Source organism: Phoca vitulina, unplaced genomic scaffold, assembly GCF_004348235.1.
Source record: "Phoca vitulina isolate PV1807 unplaced genomic scaffold, GSC_HSeal_1.0 scaffold20, whole genome shotgun sequence".
NCBI classification, from domain to species: Eukaryota; Metazoa; Chordata; class Mammalia; order Carnivora; family Phocidae; genus Phoca; species Phoca vitulina.
In genome coordinates, this window is record NW_022589723.1 from 17,456,203 (window position 1) to 17,474,493 (window position 18,291).

Genomic DNA, 18,291 nt, shown 5'->3' on the forward strand with positions numbered 1-18,291 from the left:
ATAAGAGACTCTTAATCTCAGGAAACAAACTGAGGGTTGCTGGAGTGGTGGGGGGTGGGAGGGATGGGGTGGCTGGGTGATGGACACTGGGGAGGGTATGTGCTATGGTGAGCGCTGTGAATTGTGTAAGACTGTTGAATCACAGACTTGTACCCCTGAAACAAATAGTACATTATATGTTAATTAAAAAGAATTCTGGGTGCTTCCTATATTGGGGAACTGTTTATTTCAAATTTCATCTTAAAATAAGAGTTTTTATTATGTAATCTTAGTCATAAAATAAAATTTTAAAAATAAGGGTTTTTATGCGATTCTGAAAGATCTGAAGATCTAGAATGAATTGACTAAAATTTTAGCAATTTATTTTGACACATTAGCCTAACAATTGTGTAGCTCTGTTTGAATGTATGATTGGCATTCAAGCCGTGAAATTTTACCTTTGTTTTTTAAATTAGAATTGTTCCATTCTCAAGTCCCAGAGGTTAAATTTAGAATCAATCCACTCATTTCATTGTCTCAAGCTTTTAAATTTCCAACTCGAATATAGGTGGGGGGGGGGGGAGGAGAGGTGTGTATATGTGTGTGTTCAGTTTTGTCTGAATTGTGACAAAACAGAAATGAAAAACAACTCATTGACAAACCCCTAAAGGAATAAAGGATTTATATATCAAGACTCTCAACTCTAACAAAAGTCACAGAAGCCTGAGGAGGCAAAAATTATTTCCTGACTTGTCACAATGTGACTATAGCAAACCCACTATAGAGAAAATGTATAAAGAGTTGTATGCAATTCTTGAGTCAAAAATTACCTACTTTGATTTTAAAAAGAAAAAAATGTTTTCAAAAATTCACCACGGTCTTAATTTCTCACATTGAAATTTCAGTGGATATGATAGTAGTACGGCTTCATGCCTCTCCTCCCCTGAGCTTCATAGGATCATTTTAAACAAAATCCAAAATTCTCTAATTCTTATCCCCTGTGATTGAAAATAGTTATGAAGTACAGAGAAAGATCTCAATTTTTTTTTAAAGATTTTATTTATTTGACAGAGAGAGAGAGAGACACGACGAGAGCAGGAACACAAGCAGGGGGAGTGGGAGAGGGAGAAGCAGGCTTCCCACCAAGCAGGGAGCCCTATGCGGGGCTCGATCCCAGGACCCTGGGATCATAACCTGAGCCAAAGGCAGATGCTTAACGACTGAGCCACCCAACTGCCCTGAAAGATCCCAATTTATACCGAGAGTTGCTTTTCTTCTAAACTCTGCACAATAAGGATGATTTGATGTTACTATTTAGTATTGAGCTTAGCTGCTCAACACTTAGATGTTTGGTAGACAAGGGGAGGATTCATTGTCCACTGCTGGCTCAGAACACGTGAGTGAGGCACCACCATCACCTGGTGGCTAGATTCTCTCCTGAGCAGTAACTCAACTTCCTAAAGACTGCTACTGAGAAGTGTAAAGCCCACTAGTTCTGAGCTAACTCCTCCTGCCCTGTCTACCCCCTGGGAACCTGGGACATCTACCCACCACCTTCCCCACCTCTTCCTGTCCCCTCTGTTGTCATCTTTTCCTTTGAAGTCCTTGGAACTTTGTTCCTGTTTCCCTACTCCCTGATTTCCATCCTGCATTCCCCTCATTAATCCTTATTCTCCCTGCCCCACTGCTGAGCTTTGGCATTCCCTTTTGCTAACACCTCCCCTTCAAGTTTTTAAATTCATTATGGTTGAGGAGGAAGTGTGAAGGGGCAGGAACAATAGGGGCATCCAGAGATATAAGCAGTCAGCCCACTCATCATCATGCAATGCTCCTATTTCCAGGTGCACTCAGTAAGAATTCTAAAAAGAAAAGGACAAGAAAGCTGCAGTTAAGGCAAGAGAGCCCTGCTAGTCCCTGGTCATCATCCTTTTGTCAAAGGTTCTGGGCCACGAGTACAGCAACATAGGGGTCGTCTTAGAGCCCCACCAGCCCCAGAACTCTGTGAGTCCCAGATGAGGACTCCTCAAGCTGACCCTTTCAGTATCTCTCAGGGTACCCAATTCCTAGTCGATCCAGAAACTTGTGTTTGAGTTGTAGGGGTTTATAATACCAGTATTTAGTGAGGGCTTACTATGTGTGTGGCACTATCCTAAAAGCTTTACATGCAATATTTTATTTAACTCCCACAGAAATCCTATAGTGTAGGTTCTATTGTTATGTCCACTTTCCGGATGAGCAAGGTGAGGCCCAGAGAGGTTCAGTAACTTGTTTGAGGCCACACAGTAAGTGACAGATCGGGATATGAATCCAGGCAATCTAAGGCATATACAGCTGGAATACTAAAATGAATAAAATCGCTTTCCTTCAAGGACTGTACAGTTTAGTAAAGGCAGACTACGATAAGGATTCTAAAGGTCTAATTACCAAAGTGTTATGGGAGGGGTGCAAATGAGGAAGAGTACATCAGATTGGTAGCTGACAAAGAGCCTGATGGCTTTGAGTCCTCACAACCAACAACACTATCTTCATAGGTTTATTAGGCATAATTAATGTTTGCTGATATAAAGAATAAGTAAAGCAAAATCTCAAGAGACAATAACACCTAAAAGCTGTATAATTCTTTAAGAGTTTACAAAACACTCTTACACAATTGTGTCACTTTATTCTCTCAACAACCCTGTGAGGAGATAATATTGTTCCTATATGTGAATAAGAAACCTTGGTAAGGTCATCTCTGGCTCACAAGCAGTAGATGAACTAGATTAACTCATGTAAAGTCCATAGCCTTTACAAAGTCATGGTGAGAGAGAGCTTCGTCACTTCTAAAAGGCCCTAAGAGATTTAATGCCATACTCATGGCCACACAGAGCTTAAAGAGCAGAGCTATAACTAGAATTCATAGCTCTGATCCCAAATGTATACTCTTTTCTCTGGCTGGCTACAAAATCATTGGAATATAACTCTGAAAACCAGAAAGTGTTTTGCTTTCACTTTGTTAATGTTCAAAAACAAAAACCACAGTGGTGAAGAATATTGGGATATTGACTCCATATCCTGATGGAAAGATAAATTTGTAGAATTAATTGGAATGCCATATTTGAATCTCCCTTTTAAGACATTCCCACACCTAAAGTTCTTCTTTATCTTCTTTACCCTCTACATTATTATCTCTTTTTTTTGCAGTCTAAAAATAAGAATCAAAAATGGCTCATGAAATATGAGTATACTTATAGGAAAAGAGGTTTGATATGGACAAAAATCAGGATGAAATTGTAAAAATGGAAATGTGTAAGATTGTAGGTATTTTTATTTTAAAATTAAATTTCAGATCCTAACAAATGTATGCTGAGTGTCTACCAGTATCTAATACATTTTTTTGGTTTTATAATTAAATGAATTTGAGAAGAATAAGAAAAGATGGGAGAAAGAACAGAAGGAGGAGTGGAGACTAACAATGGACATCATAGCTATTACTCATGGATCCGCCCTTTCGTTGGTAAAAAAAAAAAAAAGAAAAAAGAAATCGTTGCCTTATATATTTCACCCCCACAAATTAGTAATTGCTTATAAACAGAACATTGGCTATGTACTTTTTCTAATGTAGAAAATAACATGTCGCACCTCTAAATTTTAGCAAGAAACTTCTTTTTCAATACAGTTTAGACAAATGTTTTTTAAAAAAGTCTTACTTCTCTGGAAATTTTCAACTTTCTGTCTCACATATATTTAAAAATAAAAGAGTTTATTTACAACAATTAGTGAGAAACAAGTAACTCTGACTTGAAGCTATAAAATTTAAAATAACAAAGAGGGCAATTAGACTGCCGCATGGCCTCTCTGAAAAGACCAAGGTGCTAGGAAAGATTAGATGAGTCAAAGATTAGGAAAGATTAGATGGGTCAAAAAAAAAAAAAAGCCAAAGGACACCCTTGGTCAGGACTGGAGTTTAGGTTAGATTCATCTTTCTAGTTATTTCATTTCTGAAGGTGAAATTTCCAATCCATGTAGTTGAAGAATGCCTTTGTTTTAAAACAAAACCTTTACTGTTGTAAACACCTAAAATATGAATGCCTTTCTTTTGAGGGTGGGAGCACTCTTCCAAATAAGCTAAACCACTATATTCATGTAATGTTCAAATATGCTCATGTCCAAAGGGTTTATTTCTACCACCAGATAAGAAAACCAAAACACAACAAGATCGCTTCTGTCAAGTAAAGGAGGACGGTGTGCCTGGCTCCCAGGGTCCAAACCTCGGCAGTATCGAGAGCTTTGTAGTGTTTTTCTAATAGTTTACTTGGTTCTTTTAATGCAAGTCAATCTATGCAGTGATGGAATCGCACTCTACATTTTTCCCCCTTGTCCCAAAATAAAACTAGGAGCTCTGGAAATTCAGCCCAAACATGTTTTAAAATTTCTTTTTAAGTGAAGGGGCATTGAGGATTCCTTATCTGGAAAATAAAGGTGAGTAATTTCTTTATCTGCCAGCTAATTGACCATCTCAGACAAGCTCCTTTCCTTGCTTAAAATGTATTGATAAGCTGACATAAATTAATTTAGAATTCTAAGTTTGGACAGCTAGAGGTTATGCATCAGAATTAGGTGCAACATCCTCTCGTCGCTTCAATTCCAGCATCCAAGCCCCAAGGCCCTAATGCTGGAAGCCCAGGCTCAAGGCAATTAGGATGACGATTTTAATGGAGTAAGGAGAAGCATATGGTACCAATTAGGAGTGGGGTTAAAACCCAGATGGCCTGGGTTTAACTCCTGGCTCTCCTAACGGCAAGCTATTTGATGGCACTGTTTTCTCATCTATAAAATAGGAACAATAATAATAGTACATAACCTGCCTTCATTGAGCTACTGCAGAGATTAAATGAGTTAAACCTCAGGGAGCAGGAGGTATATTTATACTTCTAAGTGATTATAGCAGTTCACCCATAAAAACATTTGTTTGCCCTGATAAATAGTTTTATAGGTGCCAAGTAGTTAAACAGAAAAACTTTGAACAAAGTGAGTTAATCAAGAAACACCGCAGAGTTTTGGCATTTGGAGGACTCTTTTCCTCACTTATCCAAAGATTAAACCAACAGAGCTATAATTGTAGGAATCAGACCAAGATCAATGGAGATAAAAATTTCATCTTTGTTATTAATAAAGCTGCTGGAGGGCCACCCAGGTGGCTCAGTCAGTTAAGCATCCTACTCTTGGTATCAGCTCAGGTCATGATCTCAGGGTCCTGAGATTGAGCCCCGAGTCAGACTCTGCACTTAGCATGGAGTCTGCTTGTCCCTCTCCCTCTGCTCCTCCCTCACCCCCGCTCACTCTCTCTAAAATAAAATAAAATAATATAGCAAGCAAGCTGCTGGAGACCAGGCTATAGGTCTGTGGGCTAAGTGGGCTTGCTAGTACTTGACCTGTTAGATTCATCTAGCTATAGACAAGGGAAGCTCTAAATTACCAAGACCCTCCTACCACCCCCACCATGAGGATCTCCTCCTGTAAAATTGTTGGAATGAAGGAGCAGGGCAGAATGTACTGTGCACACAGGCAGAGCCCAAAGAGAAAGGGAAGAAAGGAGGCTCTGGGTCATGCACACACTCCCTGCCCCCAAACACAGCAATCAGAGAAGTCACTCCTGGGAGAGGAGCGTGGGCAAGGAAGTTCAAGAAGCCCAAAGTGTTATTTTGGGGCTGTCCCTCCAAGTGAAAAATATAAAGAATGAGACCTAGGGAAGAGTGGAGAATAAGCATTCCCGTCCCATCATGCAGCCACAATTAAAAGGCCACATCTGTGCCACCCAGTCAGGCAGCCACAAGTCACATATGGCTATTTAAACCTAAACAACAACAAAAAAATCTAAATTGGGGCACCTGAGTGTCTCAATCCATTAAGCATCTGCCTTTGGCTCAGGTCATGATCCTGGGGTCCTGGGATGGAGTCCCACATCGGGCTCCCTGCTCAGCAGAGCGTGTGCTTCTCCCTCTGCCTCTGCCTCTCTTTCTCTCTCCCTCAAATAAATAATCTTTTTAAAAAACCTAAATTAAAATGAAATAAAATTTTAAATTCAGTTCCTCAATTGCACTAGCCACATTTCAAGTGCTCAGTATCCACATGGGGCTGTTGGCTGTCACATTGGGCAGCACAAAGATATATTTCCTTCACTGCAGAAAGTTCTTTTGGACAGTGCTGGGACACCCAGATCACTGACTTCATGGAAACTTGTCTAAATGTGTGATTCATCTTAAAGCAATGCTAATGATACGCCCTTTGAACTACTTTTCTTCCAGCTGATGCTTGCACTTACACTTGCCTTTCATGCCTCATTCCACAGTTTTGCAAGAGCACACAAGCACGTGTACTATAACATAGAAAATATAACTAAGCTAAGAATGAAGACCAAGGAAAATACAAATTAGTATATCAAGGCTAGAGGGCAAGTTGGAGCACAGATAAGCTGGCCTACATGAGGTCCTACATTGAGACATATGTTTGATTCCTGCCTTTCTGGGACTCACCAGAAAGAATGTGATAAATGAACACACTAGAGTATGGAGTATTAGTGAACAGGTGATTTCAGTCTAATATTTATCCCTGTTAGAGCATGTACAGGGATTTGCACAGTTCTTATGAATACCTGAAGTTGGAATACACCTAGCATTGCCACTGAAATATTCAAGTCCAAATAAAGTAACAGTTAAATGTGTGGCATACTTTAATTTTTTGCTAATTCCTCTATAATCTAACACCATTTCTGGCATAAAGTAGTTGCCCAAAAAATTTTTTAATGCATACTTCTTAGAATTCCATATATGTCAGTTTTAAAAAAGAAAGTTAAGGTTAACTATCTAGGTTCAGCAAAACTCTTTCACTATAATCATTTTAATTGAAAGTAGAACTAAAACAAGTTACAGGAAGCCCTTTCTTCTTAAGGAAAGAATCCTGAATATATGTGATCTTTTCTTACTTAGAGCACATAGATGTATTTTAGTATCCCATTGATTCACAACACCCTGAATTTTTAAAGTTTATAACCATTCTCCCCTCTGTTTTCTTTCTTACAAAAGACTGACATTTATTCATTCAGCTGACACTTACTGTCTGTCTGCCCCCTACAATCCAACACGGCCCTAGGTGTGAGAGAGCAAGCAAATCAACGTGCTCTTTGCCTTCAAGAATCCTGCAGTCATCTCAGGTCAGAGAATCACAGCACATAGGCTGGAAAGGATCTTGGAGATCATATAATGGTCTAACACCTTGATGTGACACATGAAGAAACCAAAGGAAGAGAAGATAGAGTGCTGTCACTGAAGGAATGGAGCAGACTCAGTTCGAACCCAATTCCCTTTAGTGACCTTCCACTAGACAGGTATCCCCAGGTTTTTGAAAGTTTGCATTATACCACTTCACTTTACAAAAGACCTACATTAGTACTTGTTTTCACTAACCGAAAGAAATCAGAAAAGGATTTTTACTTTTATGAGAAAAAGGAAAAGTAAAAACAGCATTCAGCCTTTGCTTTGCAGCAAACCCTTACAGAGGTAGTGTGCACCGGAGAGCAAGAGCGGCCCCACCAAGCTCTTTCCCAGGGAACTATCCTCAGCATCTCGGCATCAAGCCACCATAGCTTTGAATGATCTGTGAACATTTGTGCTTTATCTTGTTTTGTGCATCCGTTAGCAAGATGTATCCTAAGGTATCAGAAAGGCATAAGAGAGATTATTTTGAGGGTCTGGGAATACTCCAAAAGTTGTCCATATAAATTAATGGTAATTGCTTCTTTGCTTTACACCACGTTGGCTTATGTAAGGCTTCATAGAAACGCTCTTCTTTCAGATAACAAAGGATACCTGCATCTGTTTCCCTCTTTCCTAGAGGGTGTGTTCTTCTAACAGATGCCACCTTTTTTTTTTTTTAAATGGGAGAAAATATTTGCAAATGACATATCAGATAAAGGTCTAGTATCCAAAATCTATAAAGAACTTATCAAACTCAACACCCAAAGAACAAATAATCCAATCAAGAAATGGGCAGAAGACATGAAAAGACATTTTTCCAAAGATGACACCCAAATGGCCAACAGACAAATGAAAAAGCATTCAATATCACTCGGCATCAGGGAAATCCAAATCAAAACCTCAGTCAGATGCCACCTTCTAACATACTGTTGCTAAGCTTTAATGAGCTGGAAAATAAGCTGGATAAGCTAATTTAAATCATGTCTATTATTAAACACAGCTGACCCTTGAACAACATGGGGGTTAGAGGCACCAATCCCCCACGCAGTCAAAAATCCATGTATAAATTTTGACTCCTGCAAACTTAACTATTAATAGCCTGTTGACCAGAAGCCTTACCGATAACAAACAGTTAATTAACACTTATTTTGGTATGCTGTATTATACACTGCATTCTTACAATAAAGTAAGCTAGAGAAATGAAAATGTCAAGAAAATCATAAGGAAGAGAAAATACATTTATAGTACTATACTGTATATATCGGAAAAAACCCCACATATTAGGTGACCTGCGCAGTTCAAACCCATGTTGTTTGAGGGTCAATTGTAAAATGTGAGAACCCAGAGGACTCTCCTACGTATAAGGGGAGCCCAGGCCACAGAACACGGACTGTGAGACCTCTGTCTTGGCTGTGCCAACACCTTTGTGCTTATTTTTGGTTCTCAGCTATTTTCCAAAGAATTGAGGTTGTTAGAAATAAACATTTCTCTCTTTAGTGGGTGAGCTCTTTTGTTATTGGCCTGTCCACTGTCTCCTTAGCATAGGCTGTTCCAGAGGATCAGTATACACAAACGGTGCATTAATGAAAGAAGACTGTTTCTGAAAGGGAATGGTTAGGAGTCTCAACTGAGCTATTCTTGTAAATAGATCTTGGGGCAATTCCTTTTTCCTGTGGGAAAATGTCTCAAATTTAATGAAGAACACAACTTGATACATAAAACTGCACTGAACACAAAAATTTTCATAAATAATCTAGTATGTATTTGACATATAGACTACAATAACTTGAATTCTTAATCTCTGATCTGGTTAGCTTTTATTGCCCTTCATTTAATATGAACTACAGTTCATCACATATATTATAGTCATTGAACTGACCCCTTGAATTTTTTTTCCTTTTTTTTATTATGTTAATCACCATACATCATTAGTCTTTGATGTAGTGTTCCATGATTCATTGTTTGCATATAACACCCAGTGCTCCATTCAATACGTGCCCTCTTTAATACCCATCACCAGGTTAACCCATCCCCCACCCCTTTCCCCTCTAGAACCCTCAGTTTGTTTCTCAGAGTGACCCCTTGAATTTTAGCAAGGAAATTGTAACATAGGCAGCTCGAGAATATAAATTATAGTGCATTTGATATGCAAGGCAAAACTTCATAAATAGCATTTATTAGTTCAGAACAATCAATAGACATTTTCGGATTGTTATCACTCAGGAAGAAGCATATATTGTCTTCAACTATATTGCAAATTAACAGTAATAATCCTATTACTGAGGGATAGGATTCAAAATATGTGAGAAAAAAACTGTTCTTAAAGTACTCTGGAGCATTTTAAAAGCTCTAATTTATATGAAATGATTGACAGCTTGATTCAAAATCTTTTGTCTGCGTCCTGTGTCCTGGCCACATCACTCTGAACCTCCAGCTCACTTACCTTCCACAGGAGTCAAACTCTGGTTTTCATAAGCCACATCACCTGGATTTCTCATTCCATCTCTTAAGAGTCTACCAGTATTGCCTTACCTCTCCATCCAGGCTTTGTCAGAATGACTAGGCCTATATAAGGCCTGTAGGGCTTGCCTAGTCCTGAGGATTTCTCAGCAGAGCAGTGCTCTCAGGGCCTCTGGATGAGACCACAGCTGCTGTAGGCCATTCTCCCGTGCAACCAGAGCAGCTTATCCAGAGCATCTCCCTGCCTCTTGTTCAGCCTTACTTTTGCAGGCTCCTAATTGCTTCCCAGGCTGAGTGTTTTCTCCTGGAAAGTGACTGTATTCCAACAAGGACAGAGACACTGCTACCCAAACTGGGGACATTGGGAAAGTATCCCCTTCAACAAAGCAAGGATGTCTGCTCTCACCACTCTGTTCAGGGTTGTATAGGAGGTCAAGGGCAGTGCCAGAAAATGAAAAGGTATCCAGACCAGAAGGGGAAAATGAAATCATCTTTTTTTTTAGTAGATGACATGATTGTCTGCATAGAAAATCCCAGAGGATCTACAAGAAAGTTACTAAAACTAGCAAGTGTGTTTAGCAAGGTCTCCACATACAAGGTCAATATATAAAACCCCATTGTTTTTATATATACTACCTGTGAACAGTTAGAAATTGAAATATCTAAGTACCATTTACAGTAGCACCAAAAAACATGAAATACTTAGGTATAAGCCTTACAAATATGTGCACAATCTCTATGCTACAAACCATAAAATACTGATGAAAGAAATCAAAGGTGTAAATAAAAGGAGAGGTGTATACCATGTTCATGGATCATAAGACTCAATATCATTAGGCAGTTAATTCCCCCCAAATTATCTATGGATACAATGCTGTCCTAACCCAAATTCCAGCAGACTTTTTACAGACATTGACAAGCTGATTCTAATATTTATGTAGAGGAGTGCCTGGCTGACTCAGTCAGTGGAGCACAGGACTCTTGATCTCAGGGTTGCCATGTCCCATGTTGGGTGTAGAGATAACTTAAAAACTTAAAAAAAAAACAGATAAATAAAACTTATGTAGGAAGGCAAAGGAATTAGAATAGCTAAAACAGTTTTTGAAAAGAACAAAGTTGGAGGATTCATGGTACCTGATTTAAATCTTAGTGTACCGTCACAGTAATCAAAACAGTGTGGTATTATCAAAAGAAGAGATACATAGATCAGTGGAACAGAATAGTCTAGAAATAGTCCCACACATATATGGTCAACTAATATTTGACAACAGTACAAAGGCAATTAAATGGAGAAAGGATATCTTTTAACAAATGGTGTTGGAACAATTGGGCATCCATATGCAAAATATATATATACACACATATACCTTTAACTACACATCTTACTATGTATAAAAATTAACTCAAAATGGTCATAGACCTAACTGTAAAACCTTAAATTATAAAACTCCTAGGAGAAAATATATACTCTAAAAAAATAAAGTCTATTAAAAGAACATAAAAAAAATTGTATTGTTATTAACATAACAATAAAAATTAAAAAATAAAATAAAATAAATTTAAAAGATCACAAGGGAAATTGAAAAAGAGATAATCACTTAGGCTTATCTGAGTTACCATGCTATTCAAAGTAATTAATCAATATGTTTTTAACAACATTTTATAATTGAGACTTCTTTACTAATACATTCTGGTATTCTCTTAATTATTATGAATTAGTATAGATTCACCAAATTTGCAAATGTAAATACTTCAGTACATATGCTATTTTAATCTGAGATAAATTCTGTAATAAACAATATTAAATACTCACAGCAACAAATTGGTTATTTTCTAATTTAACGATGTCTCCCACTTTGACATTCATCCATTTTTCATTCTGCAGTCTAAGAACAAAAACAAAATTAATTGTTTTCAGGAACAGAGCAGAATCAAGGGAGTGTATTCACAATGGTACATCATATAACAGAAGCAGATAAGACTTTTCTAAAATGCTAAATTCAAAGGACCTTACATAATAAAATCTTTTACCTGAGTGATGTGGGAACTAAGGCCCAGAGAGGCCAAGTGATTTGCCCAAGGATACCCAGTGAGTTAGGGGTATCCCTGGGACTAACTCAAGATGCCTAACCCTTGGCTATGTGATCTTTCCATCACCCATGGTGCCAGCTTTATATACCAGCTATTAACTCTTGCTTATGTTTCCTTGACCAGAACAGTGGCCATTAGGGATGGCGGGGGGGGGGGGGGGGGGGCAGTAATAAATTCAATAAATTCAGTCATTGACATTCTTTTCAGACTCTATATTTAAAAATATAGAAATAAAACATCACTGCCATTGTCTCCACAGTCTGTTTAACCAGAGGCAAAGAAAAGTGGTCCAGGGCAATAGCTAAAATGCAAGTAAGAGAAAAAGAATAAAAATTTTGGAAAGGACATGAACAATGAGTGATAAAAGCAGCCTTGGAAGACTGAATGAGGAAGAACACCCACCAATCATCCATAAGCACTGTGACTGAAGGACAGCCTTGGTGGCACTTTAATGGCTAGGACCAACAGCTCAGAATTGAGAACAATCTGGCTGAGATGCTGCCCTGTTTTCTTTTGGGCTTATGTATATAATGGAGCCCCTAGTCTACCCTTCACCAGGTTCAAAAGGGTTTATGATAAAAAGCTATTGTGTTTAATGTAGGGACCCAAAGGGGTATGTGCACCCCGATGTTTATAGCAGCAATGTCCACAATAGCCAAACTGTGGAAAGAGCCAAGATGTCCATCGACAGATGAATGGATAAAGAAGATGTGGTATATATATACAATAGAATATTATGCAGCCATCAAAAGGAATGAGATCTTGCCATTTGCAACGATGTGGATGGAACTGGAGGGTATTATGCTGAGCGAAATAAGTCAAACAGAGAAAGACATGTATCATATGACCTCAATGATATGAGGAATTCTTAATCTCAGGAAACAAACTGAGGGTTGCTGGAGTGGGGGGTGGGGTGGGAGGGATGGGGTGACTGGGTGATGGACACTGGGGAGGGTATGTGCTCTGGTAAGCGCTGTGAATTGTGCAAGACTGTTGAATCTCAGATCTGTACCTCTGAAACAAATAATGCAATATATGTTAAGAAAAAAAAAAAACAAGAAGAAGATAGCAGGAGGGGAAGGATGAAGGGTGGGAAATCGGAGGGGGAGACGAACCATGAGATACGATGGACTCTGAAAAACAAACTGAGGGTTCTAGAGGGGAGGGGGGTGGGAGGATGGGTTAGCCTGTGATGGGTATTAAAGAGGGCACATTCTGCATGGAGCACTGGGTGTTATGCACAAACAATGAATCATGGAACACCACATCTAAAACTAATGATGTAATGTATGGTGATTAACATAACAATAAAAAAAATTTTTTAAAAAAAGCTATTGTGTTTAGTTGGTTGGGTCCCTTGTGACATGTTGGGGAGACAGGCCATCTGGAAACAGACCACCTGTGGCAGTATACCATGTTGCTAATCATCCCTTCTGAAATTCTCTGAAACATAAACCAGCTTTGTTTTCTGAGTTAAAAGCCTTCCTCACACTTCTTTCCCAGCAATCCTCTTTTAAGAGAGCAGGCTGGGATGAGGACAGGTTCCCCAACAAGTTAAGGTGGGCAGGTAAATTTCATTCTGCAACTTAAAAAACAAACCCTAATTTACTTGTTTTTATAGGCTGGAAAACAGTTTTAAATATTTATACAACTGTGAAATATGCCTCACACTATCAACCCTGCTGGGTCATTTGGCTTAAACACTCAAAGAATTTTTCTTTAATACGGATCCAAGTACATGTTGTTCTGGAAAGTTTTCAACTGCAGCATTTTCATCTCTAGCCAGAATTCAATCGCTTTTCCAATGCCACACTTTTCTGCACTTTATCTAGTTCGACAACAATGGGAGAACGTAGGAAGCCTTCTAAATCCCATTTTATTTATTTTTACAGATACGGATTATGTGCTGGTTTATTTCTCCTGGGTACCACCTCCTTTGGAGCATTAGTGGCATTTCTCAGGGGACAGTATCTCAGATAAAAGTCGATGTGAATGGACTGAGATAGAGACCGTGTCTTTATTTATGCAAAATGCACTGCTACTGAATTGCCTTGAAGTCTCTACTGAAAGTGCATCTGCTTTAGGGAGAAGCTCAAATGATATTAAGTTTCATTTCCAAACTTATTCCTCCTTCCTATCCACTGTAAGCTCTAGGAAGGACTGCACCCTAACTCTTCCACCCAAATGGAAAATCAACCAAAGCAGAAAGGGAACCCTACAACATCTCTTACACACTTCAAAATGCATATTTTATACTTAAGTTTGAACAGATAAATAGCAACAACCACTATTTGGGAGAACAACCCAAAACCTGAGTTTTCTCACATAAATTCTGGTCTTCTCAAGTCTAGTATCTTACTAGTATCTTATTATCTCCCCCTGTAAAACCAAAGCAATTGGAAAGAAATTAGTAAAAGTGTGGTGGTATCCATGGGAATTACAGTAGGCCATGTGTGATATCTTGGTTAAACCCCTTATTTGAATATATATCTGTCAAAAAATCTGGTAACTCCAATCAAAGGAGTGTTTTTTTAAAATATTATTTCCTATTCTACCTCGGCAGGTAATTATATCTACTAGGATCTCAGAGGTATATTTCAGTGAGCACTCAGGGTCATAGCTACAAAAGTATCCAAACTTACTGAACAAATATAAACTGATAAAGACCTGAAAATGAATTTAAACCCTCTGTACTTTAAATCCCACCATTTTTATTGTCCTACCAACTGCTAACACCACTGGTGACACAACATCAAAGACATACCAGCAGGACTGGAGGGGCAGACAGGAAGACTTGCTCTAAAGCTCATCTTTGAAATATTCCTAGACTTTTTCTGAGATTTTTAGCTTGTAGAGTAATTGCATTTCGTCATCATCCTGAAACAATGAGAACACACTCCGTCTCTCCATGTGTGGTGCAGCTGTTCTTGGGGCTCGTGTTTGAAGCAAGCTTGCATCACAGCTCTGTGAGGGAGACACAGGATGGCCTCATGGGCTGTGATGATGACACCTGGCTCCATAGACTTGGCACCAACAAACGTTGCCTTTACCTTTGTCGGGGAAAGCCCTTCTGCTCCCATAAAGGAAGCAATATATGTGTATTCTGAAAGCAAGTTAATTCATTTCATTGCACTGAATCCAGAAATTCCAAGATTTTAAAATAAGGTTCAGTTTTCAGTATCATCACATAATTATTTCAGGTTTTGAAATGACATAATCTAGTTAATGGTTCTTTGAATCAGGCTTTTCTAAAATACACCAGTTAGAATGACAAAAATTGACAAGGCAAGAAACAACAAATGTTGGAGAGGTTGTGGAGAAAGGGGAACCCTCTTACACTGTTGGTGGGAATGCAAGTTGGTACAGCCACTTTGCAAAACAGTGTGGAGGTGCCTCAAAAATTTATAAATAGAGCTACCCTATGACCCAGCAATTGCACTACACGGTATTTACCCCAAAGACACAGATGTAGTGAAAAGAAGGGCCATATGCACCCCAATGTTCATAGGAGCAATGTCCACAATAGCCAAACTGTGGAAAGAGCTGAGACGCCCTTCAACAGACAAATGGATAAAGAAGATGTGGTCCATATATACAAATGGAATATTACTCAGCCATCAGAAAGGATGAATACCCAACTTTTACATCAACATGGATGGGACTGGAGGAGATTATGCTCAGTGAAATAAGTCAAGCAGAGAAAGTCAATTATCATATGGTTTCACTTATTTGTGGAACATAAGGAATAGCATGGAGGACATTAGAAGAAGGAAGGGAAAAATGAAGGGGGGGGATTGGAGGGGGGAGATGAACCATGAGAGACTATGGACTCTGAGAAACAAACTGAAGGTTTTAGAGGGGAGGGGGGGTGGGGGGATGGGTTAGCCCGGTGATGGGTATTAAGGAGGGCACATTTTGCATGGAGCATCGGGTATTATACACAAACAATGAATCATGGAACACTACATCAAAAACTAATGGTGTAATGTACGGTGATTAACATAACATGATAAAAAAAAGAAAAAAGAAAAACTAATGATGTACTGTATGGTAACTAACATAATAAAAAAATAAAAATTTAAAAATAAATAAATAATAAAACAGCTGCGGTAATGATAGAGACTTCACCTTAGTAAACTCACAAGCCAGTTGTTAAATAAGAAGCCAAAATTCCAGAAAGAGATGCATGAAATTTAAATTCCAAAGTCACCATAAAACATATGAAGTTAAACTGCCACAGAATGGCAACTAGAATTACTTTGACGAAGGAATTTTAAAAATACACCCACTAACTATATACCTAGTCTCAGAACGTCAGAGAATCTGAGTTCTGAGAAAAGGTGGTGAGAGATGGCAACTGTATATAGTAATTGTTTGATAAATTGATCTGAATCTGCTTACTCCTGATGAGACATCCAGAGCTGCTAGGCTATGCTGAGAAACTTCTTGAAAAAATGTAATTCTGAGTGAGATAGCACCAACCATGCTCCCTGTCAAACTATTAGCTCCAGAGGCTAGAAATCATTTGCTTTGAGCAAAATACCAAGCCCATTACTGAAGCATAATGGCAGAAGGAAATCTTCAATGGGCTCCTCAAGTCTCCCGTCCATACTTTAATACTTCTGACTGCCTATTAGCAACATAGCTTTCTGAAAAGAGAATATCCTCAAAGCTACAGAAGACATGTTGGAATACTAAAAAGACAATCAAGGAAGTCAAGATAACTGACCTCCCCTAATTAACCAGTCAACCCACATACAATGAGTTTGGTTTCTTCTTTAATCTCAAGCCCATGTCAGACCTATATCTTACAAAAATATTCTCCTGCCCATACAGATCTTGCTTTATTCACCACTGTATCCTCGGGACCTAGAATAATGCCTAATTCCTAGCAGGCAAAATATATTTGTTGACTGAATGAAAATAAATACAAAATCATTATTGCCAAAAACATTTGTTGAGTGACAACATTTCCCTGGATGTCTAATAAGAATTATAGCAACCAACATTTATTTAGTGCTTACTGTATTCCAGGAACTGTGCTGAAGCCTTCATGTACAAGGTTTCCAAACAAAAACAAGTGACACCCAATTAAATTTGAATTTCAGATAAACAACAAATAATTTTTTAGTATAAGTATGCCCCTATACAATATTTGGAACATACTTATACTAAAATATTATCATTGTCTATCTGAACTTCAAATTTAACTGGACATCCTGTATTTTAATTTTCTACATCTGGCAACACTAGTCATGTATCTTACCTCATTTAATCCTCACAACAACCCTATGAGATAGGTATCGTTGCTACTCCCATTTTATAAAATAGAAAACTGAGGTTCAGAGAAAGAGAGACATTTGCCCTATTTTGCAACATCTATCAAAAATTTTAATGCCCACACACTTTGAAATAGATATTTCACTTTAAACAACTGATCATACAGGTGCTCAAAGATGGATGTACAATGATGTTTACTGCAGTATTGTGTTATAAACTATCAATACCCATTGATAAGGATTACATAGATATACCATGATACACCTATTTAGTTATGGCTCATCTACTCAACAGAATGAATACGATTCAGCCACCAAAAAGAATATGAATAGGTCTATATGTGCTAATATATTCTCTAAGGTACATTACTAGGTTAAAAATAAGCATGTGTAGGACACTGTATACACACGGTAAGATTCTAACTGCGGTTTGAAGCAAGGATATACCTACACACAACTCTGTTCTTACATACATAGAAAATTGCTTGAAAGACACACAAGAAAATATTCAGTAATTGCCACTAGAAAAAAGAAATGAACAGGAAAAATGGAATGGAAGGGAGACTTCATTTTATGGTATACTTTTGTGTACTGTTTGAATTTTTGGCATCACATATATTGATTAAATGACAACTGGGGAGGAAAAAATAGAAAAGAAAACTCTTCCAAGATCACATGTAAGTGGCAGAGCTAGGACTAGAACCTGAATCTGTCTGACTACAAAGCCCATGTTCTTGGGGCACCTGGGTGGCTCAGTCGTTAAGCGTCTGCCTTCGGCTCAGGTCATGATCCCAGAGTCCTGGGATCGAGCCCCACATCGGGCTCCCTGCTCCGCAGGAAGCCTGCTTCTCCCTCTCCCACTCCCCCTGCTTGTGTTCCCTCTCTGGCTGTCTTTCTCTCTGTCAAATAAATAAAACCTTTAAAAAAAAAAAAAAAAAAAAAAGCCCATGTTCTTAATACATCTATATTTATTATTCTTTTTTTTTACTACATTTTCAATGATTATTATGTTTTGCCTCTTTAGAAAAAAGTGGACCCTAAAGAGCTGAAGGGATTGATCAGAACAAAGTACATACTACCGTATTTAAAATCTGCTGATCCCAAAACAGCTTGCAGTCACGGTCCCCTGACACAAATGCTCAGTGAACAACAGCAATTTCTGTTTTTTTTTTTTTTCGATTCCACTGCTGTCAGAGCCACACTAGAATAAGACATAAAGCTTGGCCCTAATCCTCTAACAATAGACT

The 18,291-nt window shown here is 38.3% G+C and overlaps 1 protein-coding gene across 1 annotated transcript in view; it reads right to left on the reverse strand.

Moving 5' to 3' along the window:
• Positions 1-18,291, reverse strand: part of ATP8B4 (ATPase phospholipid transporting 8B4 (putative)) — a 254,787-nt gene that overhangs the window by 122,483 nt on the left and 114,013 nt on the right. Inside the window, exon 7 of the mRNA XM_032417296.1 lies at positions 11,488-11,560. Within this exon, the coding sequence (XP_032273187.1) occupies positions 11,488-11,560 (73 nt within the window). The remainder of the gene's footprint in view (positions 1-11,487; positions 11,561-18,291) is intronic.